Genomic DNA, 20,061 nt, shown 5'->3' with positions numbered 1-20,061 from the left:
ACTACAGATACAGAAATATTTTCATCTCTCCATCGCCCCATTCCTACTTTTCGTTCAATTTGTACATATACAAGCTAGTATATTTCATGAATATTGCGTATGTAGATGTCTACATGTATCATGTTTAGCTAATATGATCCTCAATAAGCACTAACACATTTCCCGTTTTGAGAAAATACATGGAAGTACTCTCATCCAGTTGATCAAATACTATCTTACGAAAAAGCACATGTAAGCTAGTGTCAACATCAGTATTATATCTGTGATATAGAAACTAAACATGTAAATGTAGGCATAGACTAATTATTTTCCTGTCTACAGTACCTAATGAGCTGAACGAAGATCGAGGATTCTGAATAAGAGATTTTTTTCTTAGGCGTATACCTGCCGTATAGGTTATATTGAGGATCCAAAAATCTGTTTTAGTTTACTTCGGATAATAAATATATATCTACATGTATTAGATATGCAGATATCTCCTCAAAAAACATACAAAGACATACAGTTGTGTATGATGACATCGATTTTATCGACATTGTTGTGATCAAGTTGAAGTTATCAACTTCGATCGTTGTCACGTAGACGCTTTTCATCGTTACAATTTTGGCGCCAAATTCAAATTTATGCTTGAATATCTGCTTCAAACGACTATTGAAGCTAAGATATCTTGGCGATGGAAAGATAGATTTTGATAAAATATTTTTCAGCCTAAACAATATAAAATCATGGATTGTCTAAAGGGTAATTGAAGTAGAATCTTTACACGGAATTTTCCATATTCGTTTTTCAGATATTATATCCAGGCAAAATAATGGCTTATTTGTGCCATTTCTTAGCTTTGTATAGCATCAAATCGGTGACATCGTGACATAAAATTAACAGGTATAACAATTTATATTATCAGACTATTACACTTTATAATATTCAATATATAAGGTGTTCTTTATAAAAATATTACCGCTCGATTTCGGTCTAATAATATAATTGTGAAAAAAGTCGTTTTTTAGGGGGTAGGGGTATAGAAAGGCTAATTACTCAAAAATTCCGCGGTCAATATTTTTTCTATTCTTTCATCATAACCCAAACAACTGTTTTATTATGTGGACAAAAATAAAGAAAATTAAACGACACAATTTTTTGAAATTAGGTATTTAAGTTGAAATTCAAATGCAAAAATTGGGCCCTTTTTAGGCCTCATTTACACGCATTCGCGTGAAAAATTCACAATTGTTGTATTTTTAAGAGTGGAAACGACATTGAGGTCATTGATAGCCATATAAACTTACATATTAAAGATAATAAATGTTGTTGTTTGTAATATTTCAGTCAATTATCAAGCTTTGAATATATGTGTGTAAAATTGTATTTTGAGAAAAACGGACGGTAAAGTAGGGTTATTGAGAGTACAATATTTTCAAAACCGCACGGTCAAATTTCAAATAAAAGCCTTAATAAACAGTTTATCAACCAATCTTTCAGTGAGCAAATTTTAAAGAAAATTAAACGAGGGGAAATTTTTAGGCCTAACTGTATCGAACCACCTTAATGCTGAACAATAATCTTGAGCAGAAACTTCTGTGGGAATAGTCATGTAAAAACTTTCATTTTTTTGAAAAATGCCAAAAAAGCAGAATTGAGCTTAACTTTATACAACAAACTACAAAGAAATTATTTAGTACCATCGACACTGTCTGTATGGTAATGTACACGGGAGAGACTCTTTCATGACATCAGGTTTGTGGCCGGAGATTTAAAATTAGCTGGATATGCAAATTACTCCTCTGATAATTTTGCCAAATATGGATCGTACACATTTATGGATGTTTAGACAAAGAAGGTCATTGATATTCAACTTGCGCATGTATGCTATTTTATAGCTTCACCTTAACTTATAGGGAAAGATGGATTGTGTAACCAACACCTATTCCGTCCTGCACTGCTAAGATAGATTTCATGATGCAATAAAAGCATTTAGAGATCAAACATAAAATTTTATCATCATGGATACAATGCAAGTTAAAATCACATGGACCCTATTTTTGGGGCAAAAACAATATTATCTTTCACCTGTCGCTGTCACTTTTTTTTCAAAAATAAAGACTGCATAATATCACCATACATTAACAAACATAATTATTTTCAGTCAAATGAAGTAAAAAAAATCCTACAGCGTGGAAATAATAGAGCTGAAGCTTGGGCTTCATTTTGTACGTAAAAAAGGTTTTCAAAGGTAACTGATCGGCACATTCAAGAACATCCAAACATCAAATACAGGTTCAACGTTTGGAATGCGGCAAAATATATTCAATTAATTCAACCAAAAAATAAGCAATTAAAATTGAATATTTTTTATGAATCAGCTAGATTCAATTAATTAAGAAATCAGAAATTTCCTGTGATTTTTGAAAGAATTATGCTATTGGATATATAATGAAATTTAATTTATGTGAACTGAAATGTTGTGGGGACCCAATCTGATACAGATCCTTATTATCACTAGGTTTTATCAAACGTAGTGATAATAAGGATCTGTATTTTACTGCCGTTCTATCATAAGATTGCACGATTGTGTTATAGTACTAGTGTATCGACTCACTGTAGTAGATACATCGCTACACGTTACAGATGAAGTGTCTATGTAACACGCATTGTGATTGGCTGAGTTGATCTAAAATAGAAGAGAAAACGTGTGTGTAAAATAAACCTGTTTCAGTGAAATACGAAATATAAAACAGTTCTTTATACCAGAGATTTCTCTGTTTTATATTAATCTCAAACTTTACCACACAGTCCATAATAGCGGCTAAGTCCCGAATCAGGAATGTTAGACAGGGCATCAATGATAGCTAATTCTATGAACTCGGATAAATACGAGTGGTTATATATATATCCATCACAATTATATCTCCGTGCGCAAACACGGGATTTCCAAAATCATTATTGCTTCGTCAAAGAAGTTAATCATTTCTAATGCATTTGAAGTTAAAGTTGTATGGTCTATCACTTTCACTCTTTTTGTTATAGTAAAAACTGTATGGGTGCTATACACATTTTTCTCCGTCTGTCCGAGGTTTAAACTTTCTAATTTTACCACTTTTTATAAAGTTGCAGCACTGGAAGTATTTGAATTATAAAATTGAAAAAATCTTTTTAACGTGTACACGACAAAATATGCCCGAAAGATGCCGAATCATTCCGAACTCTTCTGAACATCGTCGCGACAATCTCGAAATAACAAGAGAGTTGTGAAACCAAGAGAAATGTCAACAATTTTTCGTAAACAAAACACGTGGTCGACCTCAGCAGACTGGATCTACAAAGAAATTAATGCTCGCACTTTACAATTTTTGATACACACAATATTGAATTACGGCTATATGTGAATTAGATTTTCAAATACTTGCTGTGTGGACATAAACCAGCACTATTTGCTCATATTAGCCTGAAGGAAAACCAGTAATATATGATCCCTAGATTTCGGCTCTTTGATAGACTGACATATGGTTTTGGGGAGCTAAATCATCAAGTTACATGTCCATATTCAAATATCAAATGTTAAAATGACATATGGTTACAGTGAAAATTACAAGAAATACAACTTTAACGTCTCAACATAATCCGGCCATGCTTTCTTCTGTCACATGTGCTACGATGTTTATTCAAAAGGTGTATACTACGAAAAAAACACCCCCTGATCAAAACAGTCATATATATTTTTACAGCTCGAATTCTATATCAGCGTTATTTTTTACAGCGTAATACTTCTATTTACAATATTTTTTTTCAGAAGTTTATTTATTTGAACATTTGTAACTGTTTCGACGTTCTTACAAAGTCCTGATTGCACGAATGAGGGCCATTTTAAGCTGGGGTGTTTTGTGCGGATGCACAATTAGGTTGTGTAACGTTTGTTTGTTTGTTTGTTTGTTATTTATTAACGTCCTATTAACAGCTATGGTCATGTAAGGACGGCCTCCCATGTATGCGGTGTGTTGCGTGTATGTTGTGCGAGGTGAGTGTACTGGGAGACTGCGGTATGTTCGTGTTGTGTCTTCTTGTATAGTGGAACTGTTGCCCTTTTTATAGTGCTATATCACTGAAGCATGCCGCCGAAGACACCAAGCAACACACCCCACCCGGTCACATTATACTGACAACGGGCGACCCAGTCGTCCCACTCCCTGTATGCTGAGCGCTAAGCAGGGAGCAGAAACTACCACTTTTATAGACTTTGGTGTGTCTCGGCCAGGGGACAGAACCCAGAGCCTTCTTCACAGGGGCGAACGCTCAACTCAAGGCCAAAAGTGAGGCGGTGCCAAGGGAGGCATTAGGAAAGATAAAGTCAGTTAGGAAGAAGAGAAAAGATAAGATCCTAAATTTAGTCTCCTTTTACGATCATGCAATAGGGGCAGCAGGTACAATTCTAACGCCCTATGCACAATTAGGTTGTGTAACGTTTATATTTATATACACACTGTCAGCCAATCACAATGCGGGTTACATAGACACTTCACCTGTAACATGTAGCGATGTTCACCTGTAACATGTAGCAATGTAATCTACTACAGTGAGTCGATACACTAGTACTGTAGCACAATCGTGCAATCCTATAATAGAACGGCAGTAGTAAGATTGGTGGAGACCTTTCCTTAACTTTTCCCTATCTAAATTGTTCTAAGTATATAGGTGTAAATATAACAGTTACATATATTTGTAGACATGGGATTCTGATTTACAAATTAGCAATTTAAAATTAACGGGTGTCTTATAGGAGTGTACAAGAAACTTGAAGCAGCAGGGAAGAAGACGTACCACCAACTTGTCGTCCAATGGACGCGTTCAATAAGTAAAATCACTGGTGTGCTGGGAGCAGCAATGGGGATGGATAGTTGGATAGCAAAAGTGGTTTGTTTGATTAATTAACGCCCTATTAACAGCTATGGTCATGTAAGGACGGCCTCCCGTGTATGCGGTGTGCTGCGTGTATGTTGTGCTGGGTGTATGTTTTAGGAGACTGTGGTATTTTCATGTTGTGTCTTCTTGTATAGTGGAACTGTTGCCCTGTTTATAGTGCTATATCACTGAAACATGCCGCTGAAGACACCAAACAACATACTACACTAGGTCACATAATACTGATAACAGGCGAACCAGTCGTCCCAGTCCCTGTATGCTGAGCGCTAAGCAGGAGCAGAAACTACCCTTTTTATAGGCTTTGGTGTGTCTCGGCCAGGGGACAGCACCCAGAGCCTTCATCACAGGGGCGAACGCTCAACTCAAGGCCAAAAGTGAGGCGGTGCCAAGGGAGGCATTAGGAAAGATAAAGTCAGTTAGGAAGAAGAGTAAAGATAAGATCCTAAATTTAGTCACCTTTTACGATCATGCAATAGGGGCAGCAGGTACAATTCTAACGCCCTTACCTGCAGGGCAAAGCAAAATTTGCTGATATACATAACATACGGAAACTTCCGCACGTTTTGTCACGATGTAAAGATGAAGTAATAAGAAAATGTTGCAGTTGAATTTTGAAATTTAACAACAATACGTTTTACTTGGCGGAGGGCTATTCTGAAGAGTCCAGAATGTAGCCGTTGTGTTCCGTACAAAGTCGGAGACCTAACTGACATCAAATAAAACATAGCATGGTTAAATACTTTTACAGGTAATGAAATAATAGAATTGTGATTGACAAATTAGACTGGGGCAATCAGAGGATGACCAGTGAACTAATATAATCCTATTACGTAATATATTGGACAGGTTAGCTAAGTTGTTATACCTATACGACAAAGAATTGATCAATGTTGACATGTACAGAAAAGCTGGACTTCCGGACTCTAATTATATGCTTTGATAATATTAACAATATGGATACTAGCTATTGTGATGTCGTGGACATATATTTAACAAAGAGTCTTTTGAGTAAACGTATTTTCAGTTCAAAGTCAATGTTAGCACTACGCTTTTTATCACAAAATTTCCTTGTGATATACATGTGGGCCACGGTGACCTTTTCCAACATTCTATCTAGAATAACGTATTATGCATACAGTATTTAAATTCAAACAAATACGTTAGCTGTGTTCTTTACTTAAACGTAACAATAAAATATCAGATGTTGATTTTTTTTCCTCTTTTTGATACTAATTCGACTTTATTTTTAGTTATTTCGCTGTTAATAGGACGTAAAACTAAAACAAACCAAACCAAATAGTTATTACCACTATAAAAATAATCCGAGAATGACCGGAATACACGACGTTATCGTTGCATAACAAAGAGACATTGATGTTGCAAATTGACTTGAAATCATTTGGGAAAAAAACAACGTAAAAAAGTCTGAATATTAATTATGAGCATCAATGGCACAATCTTTTTTATGTTAAATGTTACAGCTATGACATATATAGGGTGGACCAATCGATAACACTATTTTGCTATTTCCTTGAAGACCACCGAAAGTTATTCATCTTCACAACTCTGGTAATATAGCGCAGTATCAAAATAAATGATCAGAAAGATATACTTCCTTTCACATCACCATGTGAACAACGAAGGTCATTCAATCCAAATAATATAGTGTATTTCTGTTTATTTTCTTAATTTGCAGCGTTGAAACATTTTTCTGACAATCATTTTATACTTCTGACTGCGCACGACATATATTACTGAATTAATGATAGAATTCAACAGCTCTAGGTATTTCCCAATCCCGGAATTAAAATCGAATATGTGAAATACTCCCGTTGATGAAAAATTATTTTGAAGGAATATCGGAAGAAATATTTTTTCAGGTATATTGAGCAGGACAAAAACAGTTGCTATAGATACGAGCGTTACAGTGATCTTTTTCTCTGCTGTCGTCATACTTGTAGACGGCGGAGAAAGTTGCTGTTGTCTGCCAGAAGAGGTTTTCAGTTTTTTTTTAGGAATGGAACTGACAGTATTGCCTCTTCCACCGCATGAAGAATCCGTTGATATGGTGGGATCTATGCTGATTTCATCGATAGTGGTAAATGATACAGTAAAAACTTGGGCCGGTTTTTGTCTTTCTTTAGAAGCGTCCTGTTGCCAACCAAGGCATTGGTGACCTGACGTACATGGGGTCGGTGTTTTGTCGACTGAATCAGCCTTGCAATTTCCAAGATCAAAATGTTGGTTAGCAAGCGACGTACTGGTCAGTGGTTCACTTAGTTTCCCGATTGTTTTGTTAAAATTCATTGATCGAGTGGCATCACCATGTATTCTACTTTTATTGTCTCTACTACTGGAATTTATATTACCTCCGTTTGAAGTAATCCTTTTGTTATGTTTTCGTAATCCAGATAGAGTAACCAGGTTGAGAACAAATACTAGGATGACAGGTACTGTACCAAATAAGTTTTGACACATAATATTATAAACGAAGAGCCTATTGCGGTTCTCAGATGCTAGTTTAGTCCTCTCGACAATGAATGCCTCCGACGATGTATCATTATAATTCACCGTGCCTTTTATTTGAAAATTCCGTGGGATAGCTGTTGTAGTTATCAGTATCACAAGACAACACATTATGATAACAACACGTCGTTTTGACCAGATTGTCTTAAACATAGCGGGATTAACGACAGCGATCGTTCTCTCTACAGCCAGCATTGCTGTTAATGATTTTGAAATCAGTGGTGGTATATGAAACAAAAAGTAATAAAACGTTATCACCAAAATTGGAAACAGAGTTTCGCCAATTTCACGGTTGAAGAAAATTAGTGTTCGAGTTAGAGCTCCAAAAAGGGAAAAAGACCCATGTACACAATCCGAAATGGTCAGCACAAAGAAAATTATATCAGTCGTGTCCCAGCTACCACGGGTCCTGATCGCCACAGCCAATACAGCATTTGTCACTATACTTACAACAGCCGTGACCGGTACAAGTATGACAGACAGAATTGTCCATTGCAGAGGAGGGTCTGGTAGGGATGACATCGTGATGCCTAGACGCGATATGTTTAAAAAAACAAATTAGTATATATCGGAATTACAAAGACGTTGGTCCACTGTCTCGAATGCAGAGGAGGTCTGCCAAGGTGTAATATTTACTTCGAGTGAAATTATAAAACATCACTAGATTTATATATGTAATTAGCACTTAGCACGTATATATCTATTACTTAGGTAGATTAGAAAATATATAATTTATTTCTGTATCGACAAAAAGATGAAAGATTGTAGGATGAGGTATCAATTCGCAACCAGATTGTGGCGACAAGGTGTAGTACGGTGCATACAGTGTATAATCAGCAAATGGATCAGCTCTGATCTAAACATTCATAACAGAACATGATCATGACGAAACCATCAAAGAGAGACTGGAATAATATGCGACAACACGGGTGAATAACTTTGTAGAATTACTAACAACGCTTTGAATTTACCCTCGATTGTAGCTTTGATATGCTCGTAACGGTTAATTTCCGTTTATTTTTGTTCTATTTTAGATAATTCATTGATTTTGCAGACATACACGTGATCAATACGGAGATACTGGATTATGTTGTTAGAATATTAACCGGTTTTCTCTGTTAATTAATTACATTGTGTGTATATATTGATTTGATCGGGTATCTTGCTAATAAATGGAGGTCCATGTGGGGCTTTCCTAAGAAAAAGGAAGACTAGAGGATAACTTATATTAAATACACAATGTGTGCATATTTCTCAAAATTACTTAACAAGCTATACCTGATCTTTGGAGTTCACAGACAAGAGGCCCAAGGGCCTTAACGGTCATCTGACTACATTGGCAATAATCATATGGGGAATTAATTAGATATCGTGTCATGGTAGTCATCTTCGATTTGGGATCAACCAAATCGCACCGGTAGATCTTAAAAAGAAGTTCAATATGTGTTTACAAGATGGTGGTTGCGGCGGCCATCTTGGATTTGGGATCGACCCGGAAAATAAAAACACTTTGTCGGGACAATGTGAGGATCATTTCATGCAAGTTTCAGCCATATCGCACCGTTAGAACTTGAGAAGTTCAAAATGTGTTTTCAAGATGGCGGCTGTGGCAGCCCTCTTGGATTTGGGATCGACCCGAAAAATAACAACACTTTCTCGGGACCATGTCAGGATCATTTCATGCAAGTTTCAGCCAAATCGCACCTTTAGAACTTGAGAAGAATTTCAAAATGTGTTTGCAAGGTGGCGGCTGTGGTGGCCATCTAGGATTTGGGATCGACCCAGAAAATAACACTTTGTCAGGACCATGTCATGCAAGTTTCATCCTAATCGCATCATTAGAACTTGAGATCAAAATGGTTTTCAATATGGCGGCCATCTTGGATTTGGGATCAACCAGAGATGTAACAACACTTTGTCAAGACCATGTCAGGATAATTTCATGCAAGTTTCGGCCAAATCGTACCCTTAGAACTTGAGAACAAGTTCAAAATGTGTTTTCAAGACGGCGGCGGCTGTTGCGAGCATCTTGGATTTAGAATCCACCCGAAAATAACAACACTTTGTCGGGACCATGTTAGGATCATTTCATGCAAGTTTCAGCCAAAATGAACAGTTAGAACTTGAGAAGAGAAGTTCAGAATGTGTTTTCAATATGGCGGCCATCTTGGATTTCGGATCGAATTGAAAAATAACAACACTTTGTTGGGACCATGTCAGAATCATTTCATGCAAGTTACAGCCAAATCGCACTGGTAGAACTTGAGAAGTTCAAAATGTGAAAAGTTAACGCACGGCGGACGAAACATGACGACTACAGGTTATCCTGACCCCCGGGTCAGATGACCTAAAAACCGCAATTTGGTCACTTTCTGCCCCATATTCCATTTAATAATGCAGGAAGATCCTATTTGATATGTTACATGTTGTGACAAGCAAGTTGGAGATTATCCGTCATAAGGTCAATTTGTTTTATAATTAATTTATCAACAAATACGAAGTACTTCAATGGTCGATTCTGTCCTCTTACGTGTTATTTTTTTCTTTCTTTCAGAAGCGAACAAACGATGCGATTGTATCTGCAGTCTGTGTGATTGATATCTAATGTAATAGGAGCCTGAAGTATCTTATGTTGTGTCTCCTTTTAATAGTGGAACTATTGCCCTTTTTAGCACACTGAAAAACACTTCTCGCCTGTTGTCCAACATTAGCAATGATAAGAAATAAGGCAAAACAAAAATCTAGTGCAAATATGAACGGTCCAGACTGAACCAGTAGTCCCATTCCCGTTATGCTGAGCGCTAAGCAGGAGCTGAAACTACCACTATTGAAGACTTTGGTGTGTCTCGACCAGGGGACAGAACCCAGAACCTTCCTCACAGAGGCGTACGCTTAATTCAAGGCCAAAAGTGAGGCGGTGCCGCCAAGGTAGGCATTAGGAAAGATAAAGTCAGTAAGGAAGAAGAAGATAAGATCCTAAAAGTCGCATTTTACGATAATGCAATAGGGCAGCAGGTATAATAGCGGACAGTAAGCGAGTGGGGTTTTCTAGCATATCAGAGTAAAACCAGCTAATCTAAATTCCTATTAGAACTGTTTTTATTGTAATCGTTCGGGAATTTACTCAAAGTGGTCGTTTCATATACATGCCCCTTTTGTTTATTCATAAGGAGTCTTAAAGCATGGCATTATCTCCCGCGGCCCGAATTTGTTATAAAAACCAAAACATATTAAGGTCAACGTAACAATTATTCAAGTATAAATTTAAATGTATACAAGTATTGTAAAAAAAACTTGTAACAAAAAAAACCAGCTGCTTACAAAAAGAAACTGTAATTTGATATTTTGACAGAGTTTTCATGGTAACAGAAAAAAAATCCCAAAATTGAAGTTCCGCAACAGCAAAAGGCATAACTAGGGGACTTGTCTGATATAAACAGAAAGTTTCAAGAAGCTGCGTTGAACATTTTTTTGAGTAATAGCAGGAAAAGAATCTCGGACGGGCGGAGGGAGCCCAATTTAATATCACACGCAAACGTGTTTCACGCAGGCTAATTACTTGTTTGTTTTGCAGAAAATATATGATATAAATGCATTATTATTAAAGATGCTCCACCGCTGACAAATGGTATTTTTTCACTATCAAAAACTGGAGCAGACGATTTTGTATTTTCTTCAGTTATAAAAGTTACTTATTTTACATCATCACCACCATTGAAAAGTTTGAGCTTCTAGTTTTACTTCAAGTTAAAAATACGAAAGATAATTTTATTGCATCCGAAAAAAAATCCGTGGCATCTTAAATAGAATGAAGTAATGATTGCGCGTACACCAAAGGCGAAATAAATTATTTTGTTATTTTTTGTGTTAATTAGGCATATATATACACGATTAAACACCAATTATTGTTCAAATGATGAATATCATTTATGCTCTGTCTGCGTTGGAGCATCTTTAATGAAATATCTTTCAAAAATATAATTTGGTTCCAACAAAATGCGACAACATAAAAAAATGCCCCTCCCGTTTAACACCCCATAACTTACAAGGGACTACGACCTGACCTTAATCATATGTCATATCATGATGTCCTTAACCCAAGATATCTGTAAAAAAAATGAAAAAAAATAGTTATTGGTCATGGCCACAAGAGGACCCAAATCGACACTCCTCCATTATAAAACTTTATATTGGCGTTTCTTTTGACTCGATAAGACAAACATTTGACTATTTGTTGAGAAAAATGGGTTTTCATTCCCAGTTTCTAGGCGTGTTCAGTAGTGTAGACTGCGACAAATCCTTCTCGGGTACAATTCCTTGGTATGACACATGATATTGGTTAAATGGTAATGCTGATAAAATTTCAGTATATCTTGGGAATGCTAAATATGAAGTTAAAATTGCAGTTAAAGTAAGGTGGGGAGAATCAAAAGATAAGATCCTATATTTAGTCGCCTTTTACTATCATGCAATAAGGAGCTGCAGGAACAATTTTTACATCCTACCTGCAGGACCATGCGGTATGTAGTGGGCGATGTTAGTTTTGGGAGAATACGGTATTTCTTGAGAGGAACTCTTCTCCTTTTATAGTGCAATATCACTGATGCATGCTGCCGCAGACACCAAGCAACACACCCCATCCGGTCACATACTGACAACAGGCGAACCAGTTGGCCTACTACCTGTAATGCTGAGCTTTTTGAAGACTTTGGTGTGGCTCAGCCAGGTAACAGATCCCCGAGCCTACCCCACAGGGGCGCGTGAGCGAAGGCTAAATGTGAGGCGGTGTGAAGGGAGACCATAGGAAGAATAAAGTTAGTTAAAAAAGAAGAGAAAAGATAAGATCCTAAATTTAGTCGCATTTTACGATCATGCAATATAGGGACAGTCGGTACAATTCATGTATGTGACCGGATGGGGTGCTTCGGAAACATGCTTCAGTGATATAGCACTATAAAAACGGCAAGAGTTTCACTATACAATACAACATAACACGAACGAACATACCGCAGTCTCCCAAAACACACTCGCATACATGGTAGGCCGTCCTTACATGACCCAGGCTATTAATAGGACATTTAATAATAAACAAAGCGTGTTGTCTTTAACAGGTATACACTGGTATAAATTAATCTTGCGTCATTGCTATCAATGAATCTGCTATTATTCCCCACTGGATAACAAAGAATGCCTGGCAGCAATCTTTCGGCGGCATGATTCAGTGATATAGCACTAGAAAAGGGGAAGAGTTAAAAAAAGACAAAAGTGGACCAGTCCCAAAAACAACATGGCTGTTAATAGGACGTATGTTTGTTCAAGATCAAGTCGTCTTTTAGTAAAAATATTATTTTTGTGGTAAATCAAAACACAGCCACCAGGACCACTTTTCCTATCCAGTCTGTGCAGATTTTCAGAATAATTTGGAATTATAATTCAGAGTCGGGTATTTCAACTGTCAGGTGTGTTTCAGTTAGACAGATTATATCACTTTCATTTAGTTCAGATTAAACAATGTCAACTTTATTTCTTAAAGACCTTATATTAAGATGAGTAATTTCAAGATTACAAAGTGTTGGCAAGAGGACCTGGATTAGATTCAATATCAATGAAGCTTATCAGTAAGATAGCAGCGACATATACATGGAAAAATAAGTTCTTTAAACAGTAATTACACATTGTATAACTGTTGAACTTACTAAATGTGAATACATTGTAATACACGTATAGTTAAAGGACCTCTTTCACGAACAATGGAAATTTGCCCAGGAACCAATTTCATTAAAATTAAATGTTATATGTAGCAACATAAATGCAAAGCCTTGAAATACGTTAAAAAATTCAAAAGCTCCCAGGGGACTGTGCTATGGCCAAATTAAAGTTGCCCAGTAGTTTGTTTGTTTGTTTGTTTGATTAATTAACGTTCTATTAACAGCTATGGTCATGTAAGGACGGCCTCCCATGTATGCGGTGTGTTGTGTGTATGTTGTGCGAGGTGCGTGTTTCGGGAGACTGCGGTATATGCATGTTGTGTCTTCTTGTATAGTGGAACTTTTGCCCTTTTTATAGTGCTATATCACTGGAGCATGCCGCCGAAGACACCAAGCAACACACCCCACCCGGTCACATTATACTGACAACGGGCGAACCAGTCGTCCCACTCCCTTTTTGCTGAGCGCTAAGCAGGAGCAGAAACTACCACTTTTATAGACTTTGGTGTGTCTCGGCCAGGGGACAGAATCCAGAGCCTTCCTCACAGGGGCGAACGCTCAACTAGGTGTATGACAGGGTTCCCTTTTTGATCCAAAAAGGTATCAAAATAATGTTTTGTCCTCAATCTGCATTTTCTAAAGAGCATAAATAATTACATATTACAAATATATCACAAATATGAAGGCGAAATTTAGCAAATAAAAGTTTGGCTACATTTTCAAGACCGAATGTCGAAATTTTGGGTGTTATTTTCGGCCTTGTCAATTATTAACAATGGTAATTCACCCACTTCCAGTGAGAGTACACCAAAAATATTTTCTAAAAAAATGGCTCATTACTTGAAGTAAATATTGTGAAAATTTCAATAAAATTGTGGACCGGTAAATTTGTCGTTTAAAGGTTATAATATGACTAGGTCTATTTTAGTAACATTAGATAATGATATGAATATGCTTATTTTGGATCATTCATCACGTAACATACGGTGTCAACATTAATATATAATCCAATACTCATCTGTAACGCTTGATATGATCTCAAATTGATTTATTTAGTGATAATTTGTAGAAAAATCAAGTTTTACATAATCAAAAGTACAAAACATTTGGGTGTTTTAAGATTATAATAAGCTGTTGAAGTAGCTACACATTAATTTGTCCTGTTCTAATGATTTATTTTGTAATTATAGATCATATTTTCCGTGAAGAGAGTGAATAAAAAGGGATTCTGTAACTGCATGGTTTGAGAGGGAAGAGTTACCAGGTTACATTGGTTATGTATGTTACAAACCTACAGCAGTTCAGTTATTTCCAGGGCTAACACTTCCGATATATTAACATTTACGTGTATATTGCATATATTTCGTTACCTAAAATAACGAACATTTCGCTTCAATGACACTAACATAAACAGGCGGTATGTTATAAGTCATCAAATATGTTCGTGTATTATCATAAATTGGACAATTTTTAATCTTATTGACATACATTTGTTAATAATACGAACAAGGACATAGTCATTCAGATCCCCCGCCAAAGGAGATATCAAAGCTGAAGTAAGTTTGATTGTGGAAACTTATGTGTATGGAAAAAAAACAGGAAAAGGGAAGTTGAGCTTAAGAAAGATAGAGTATAATTCAAGTAGAGCGGGGCTGCAATTGTTGAATCAGGTATACAGCCTTGACATTTATATTAGACTATATACACAAAGATGGGTGGAGTTTTGCAAAGTAACATTTACCATTTACCACGATATCTTCAGCAATGTTTCCATGGTAACGGAAAAAGTGCAAAAAATGGAAACCTAAAAATAGCAAAAGGTACTACTAGACCATAAAAAGAATGTGTCTATGAAGTTTTGTGGAAATATCTCTGCTGGTTTTAGAGTTATGCTCCGGAAATGAACCTGCTACAAAAATATGATATTTTCAGCAATGTTTCTATGGTTACAGAAAAAAGCACAATAAGTGAAAACCTAAAAATAGCAAAAGGCACTACTAGACCATAAGAACAATGTGTCTATGAAGTTTCATGGAAATACCACTGCTGGTTTTAGAGTTGTGCGCCGGAAACGATTCTTACACAAAAATCTGCCATTTTCAGCAATGTTTCCATGGTTACAGAAAAAAGTACAAAAAGTGAAAACCTTAAAATAGCTAAAGGCACTATAAGACCAATGTGTCTATGAAGTTTCGTGGAAATATCTCAACTGGTTTTAGAGTTATGCTCCGAAAACCATTTGTACGGACGGACGGACAGATGGACGGACGGACGGAACCCATTTGTATATCCCACGCCAACTTCGTTGGGCGGGGGATAATAATGTCAACCTTACATAAGTTAATTAAGATGTACTTACAATGATGATGATGTTTATCCTTAGATAACTTCTGAACTCTGTGATATACTTCTAAACAAGGTACTTGAAAAAATGGCGGGCGGCAACTTAGACAGGTGGTTTATCATAAAATGGAGTCAGCATCACTTACCGCGTAGTTTCGTACGATGTCCGAAATTTGGTAACGAACATTGCAGTAACGTAAATGTCACTTTTTTAGATATATGGTTATTTGTAGGACTTTTACGTAGAAATTTTAGTTGAATTTCTATTAAAGTTGAAGTGTGGAACATGCATGAACAAAAAATCGTGACTAAAGTTAAAGTACACAATGGAGTTGCAAGAAAAACGGTAACGAACATTTCAAGTCTTATCTCTACGCTCGATATATGACTCCATATTTGCTATACAGGATTTTAGATGGACATGTAAGGCAAAATTTCAGCTGTTATTTATTGATCTAAAACCTTTTTACAGAAGTTTATTAAAGATTTTCTAGATAAAGTACGCACCTGTCACTATCGAACAGCAATGAACTCCAAATCATTTTCCTGAATACTAGGCTAATAAGCTTTCATATTTAAGCCATACTCATTTTATTTCAAATATTACGTATAATTATTACACAAAACTTTATTCTACCAGATACATCAAAAATATTCACATTTGAATACCACTTTCTTTTGAAGCCCCTTTTCCAAATATGGAACTTTCTTAAAAATAAAAAATTATGAAGAATTTGTTCTGTTATGGGTATTTTTTCATATACCCAGTATCACGTAACTGAACGGACATCATTAACTTGAAAGTAAATAAGATGCTCAGAGGGTATGGAAAATGTTTCACATCTGTTCATGCCTACTTCATATTTAACTTTAATAGATCTGTTCAAATTAATCCTTAAAATTCATTCCAATAATCTTTTCAACATTCAAAATATATTGAACGGCTCTTCATTCTATTAAATCATAACACCATTGTATCAACCAGTCGAAGTGATTCTATAATCGACAATATCAATGTTCCCTTTATGGACTAATACAGTAAAATTGAATCGTATTTTAATATTCAATCATTCCTTAATGTATCATGAATGTCAGTTTATCACAGAAAAACAAAACCCATAAGTCCATCATTAGCTTAAAAGAAATTGGTACAGATCTAGATTGCAGAGCTTATCAATGTTGTCAACATCCAAAATGCTTGTTGAATTTCTAGTGTGTCTGTTTTTGGGATGAGGCCGCTCCCTCCTCAAAGATCTACAATGAAAGGAAGACAGGTTGTTTTATTTTCTTTCAGATTGTTTATGAAATATTGACAGTTGATATCATGCATGTTTTATTTAGGAAATTAGTAAAATATGTATTAACAAAAATATTGTTTTCTCTTACCCTTGAATATGTAGAAGAATCTACATCCACTCATATGAATGTCTGGGGGAGGCAGGACCCCTACAACATCTTCAGGAAGGAGGGTGTGTCTTGTCTCCTGCATAGCCCAGTACCCTGGCCTATGTAGATAAAAATACCTCACCCATGGCCAACCATCAACCTGAAATATACATATTTCAATTAATTGTAATCGACATTTTCAAAATCGAAGATAAAATTGTGAATTGAATATGTTGCCGGTTAGATTCGAAGATACATGTAGTAGCATCTGTAAGACGTTTCTACCCTCATTTAAATGTGAGTTTTTTTAAAGACAGAACAAACTTATTTCTATTAATTCCAATGAGAGTATTGTAAAATCTTCAAAATTTATAAACGTCATGATCAGTAGATGCAACATGAATTACTATTTTGGTAGACTATGTAGAATTAGGAGAAAGATCTCACAAATATTAAATTAATCATACAGAAGTACACTTATGGTTATAACAATCTGATTGAAATACAGATCCTTATAACCACTCCGTTCAACAGAGGATCTGACAATACCCGATATGGGGTCACGTTCGGATGACCTTTTACCACGTGTATTCTAGATCAAATACATTTTCTACACATTTCTACGTGAATTTTTAACGCTATTTCGTCCCAGTAAGCATATACATTTAGAATTGTTGTGCACTTTGGGCGAGATGACTACGTACACGAAAATTATTTGGACAGTTTTTTTTCAAACTAGTTCGTCCCCAGTCAAGATTCTGGCAGTGCTAATTTGATTGGCCATTTCCAAAGGTCATCCTGACGTGACCCCTAATGGGATGTTCTCAGATCCTCATATCAAACGTAGTGATAATAAGGATAAGAATCTGTATTTTAATCAGATTGGTGGTTATAAGTACATCAGTTTTTAATTACTCAGAATTTTACTTAAAGTTCAATGTACATTTATATGAAATGTCCTGTTCAAACTCAGAGATATGCTAATTGAAAGATAGGCAAGTTAGTAAACCATATGCAACTGAATGATAAAACAAGTGTTAAACAACATTAAAAACAACTGAACATTGGTGTCTGGCTTAAACTTACAACAGCAGGATACATTTCTGTACCATGTTGTACCTTTATATAAGTGCCTTCAGGATAGCTGTGACAGAGAAAAGTTTGAATATACAAATGTGACAATTTTATGAACAGTTATAAATCAATTATTTTGTATACAGACTACTAGTGAATTAATGTATACATACATGTATAGTAGAAATTCACCTTTGTGAATTGCAGTTTTGGTAATATCACTAACATTGTTTTCTTAATCCAGTTAAAAATATCACGATATCGCGAAATGAGTGAAATCTGCATTTCCTTATAACTACAAAAAATATGTGATAGCATACCAATTTCAAGTAAATCAAGATCTGGGGGCAGTTCAACTGAGGAAGCTGTGGTGGCGTTGTCTGAAGGAGCCTGTGTTGAGACTGGTTGGGCTGGAATATCCTGAGCAGGTGGAGCTGGGATGTCCACAGTAGGTGGAGCTAGGATGGCAGGAGCAGGTGGAGCCAGGATGGCAGGAACAGGTGGAGCCAGGATGGCAGGAACAGGTGGAGCTGGAATTGTAGGAGCAGGTACAGCTGGAAAAGCAGGAGCAAGTATAGCTGGAATGACAGGAGCAGGTACAGTTGGAACAACAGGAGCAGGTGGAGCTGGAATGGCGACAGTCTGGATCAAAGCTAGTGTTCAAGTTAAGGAATATTTCATGCACTTGATATGCCTTTATGATTTTAAAAGGATATGTTTCATTTTTGTCGTCTTCCATTTGTCTACATGTTGAGTATTCAAGCACTTCTCGTACTTCAAGCCCACACATTCTTCACTAAAGCATGATAACCTCCGGGTTGCTAGTTCCCCTCTCGACAGTCCTCTAAGAGAATGGATTTTTCTTGTTCCAGCCAAAGTTTTTGCATTCCTGTCTGGCCTCTCTCTCTGGATTTCATGTGAATGAACAAAAATTATTTTCCTTAGGCTGTGTTTGCATTGGGTTCCAGTTGGGGTTTTTTCAAGAGATTTAACAACCTCGAAAAACGTCAGGGCATCTTTGATGATGGCTCCGCTTTTTACGGCTCGTCTTGCATTTGACTTAATGACACCAGCTTCTCCATCACATCTATTTTTGCCATGTCGCGATCCATAGTAACAACGCTCCACAGAGACATCATAGTCATTCATACTGCAGCTGACATCCATAAATGGAATTTTACTCTTGTACTTGGCAGCACATCCGTCACTTATAATTATGGCTCGTTCTATATCTATCTGGCGGGTATTCTTGATGTATGAAAAAACCTTGTCTGTAAAAACATGTACTGCATGACAGTCATGTGTCAAGTCATCAGACACGACATCTATGCTTTCCTCAATGATGTCATCATTGCATTCAGGACATTTATATCTTGCAATTACAGGATGAAGGGTGACTGAGTTCTGTGCCCAATGGGCAGCCTGGACTTCATTTTGTGAAAAGCAAGTGAAGTTTTCAGCAAAGTCCATGGTCAATGATACTGTTTTACGAGGGAAATTTTCTTTAGTATGAAGCAAAGAAAATTGTTGTTGTTACCATTTAGCTTCAAACAGATGAGTTGACAAAGTTTGCAGCTCTGCTTCTAGTTGTTCCCGTAAAAGCAAGCCTTAGGCTGTGTTTGCATTGGGTTACTGACAAGTTGTTTTTTTCAAGAATTCTTTGTTTGTTTTTTGATGATTACAGTTTTTAACTTGTTCGTCTCTTTGACTTAATGACATTCTCCATCACATCTATTTTTGCCATGTTTTTTTAGTAACAACGAATGGGACATGTCATTTTGCTTGACATAAAAGGAACTTTACTCTAACTTGGCAGCACATCCGTCACTTATAATTATGGCTCGTTCTATATCTATCTGGCGGGTATTCTTGATGTATGAAAAAACCTTGTCTGTAAAAACATGTACTGCGTGACAGTCATGTGTCAAGTCATCAGACACGACATCTATGCTTTCCTCAATGATGTCATCATTGCATCAGGACATTTATATCTTGCACAGGATGAAGGGTGACTGAGTTCTGTGCCCCAATGGGCAGCCTGGACTTCATTTTGTGAAAAGCAAGTGAAGTTTTCAGCAAAGTCCATGGTCAATGATACTGTTTTACGAGG

General features: G+C 36.3%; 1 protein-coding gene across 2 annotated transcripts; it reads right to left on the bottom strand.

Annotated features, from left to right (window-relative positions):
- Positions 1-13,912: 13,912 nt before the first annotated feature.
- LOC138317743 (uncharacterized) lies at positions 13,913-19,538 on the bottom strand. 2 transcript variants are annotated; one of them, XM_069259609.1, is made up of 4 exons: positions 18,272-19,538; positions 17,964-18,021; positions 16,878-17,037; positions 13,913-16,745 (listed from the first exon to the last, which is right to left on the bottom strand). In XM_069259609.1, the coding sequence occupies exon 1, from the start codon at positions 19,419-19,421 to the stop codon at positions 18,648-18,650; it is 774 nt and encodes a 257-aa protein (XP_069115710.1). In that variant the 5' UTR covers positions 19,422-19,538; the 3' UTR covers positions 13,913-16,745; positions 16,878-17,037; positions 17,964-18,021; positions 18,272-18,647. The 2 variants fall into 2 exon arrangements, with proteins under 2 accessions (XP_069115710.1, XP_069115711.1); XM_069259610.1 differs by lacking the exon at positions 17,964-18,021.
- Positions 19,539-20,061: the final 523 nt, after the last annotated feature.

This window comes from Argopecten irradians, chromosome 3, assembly GCF_041381155.1.
Source record: "Argopecten irradians isolate NY chromosome 3, Ai_NY, whole genome shotgun sequence".
Lineage (NCBI taxonomy): Eukaryota > Metazoa > Mollusca > Bivalvia > Pectinida > Pectinidae > Argopecten > Argopecten irradians.
This window is presented reverse-complemented; position numbering and strand designations above follow the sequence as displayed.

What these genes read in the sequence shown, in the direction of transcription:
- LOC138317743 (XM_069259609.1), bottom strand. Translation starts at nt 19,421, where the DNA reads ATGGACTTTGCTGAAAACTTCACTTGCTTTTCACAAAATGAAGTCCAG.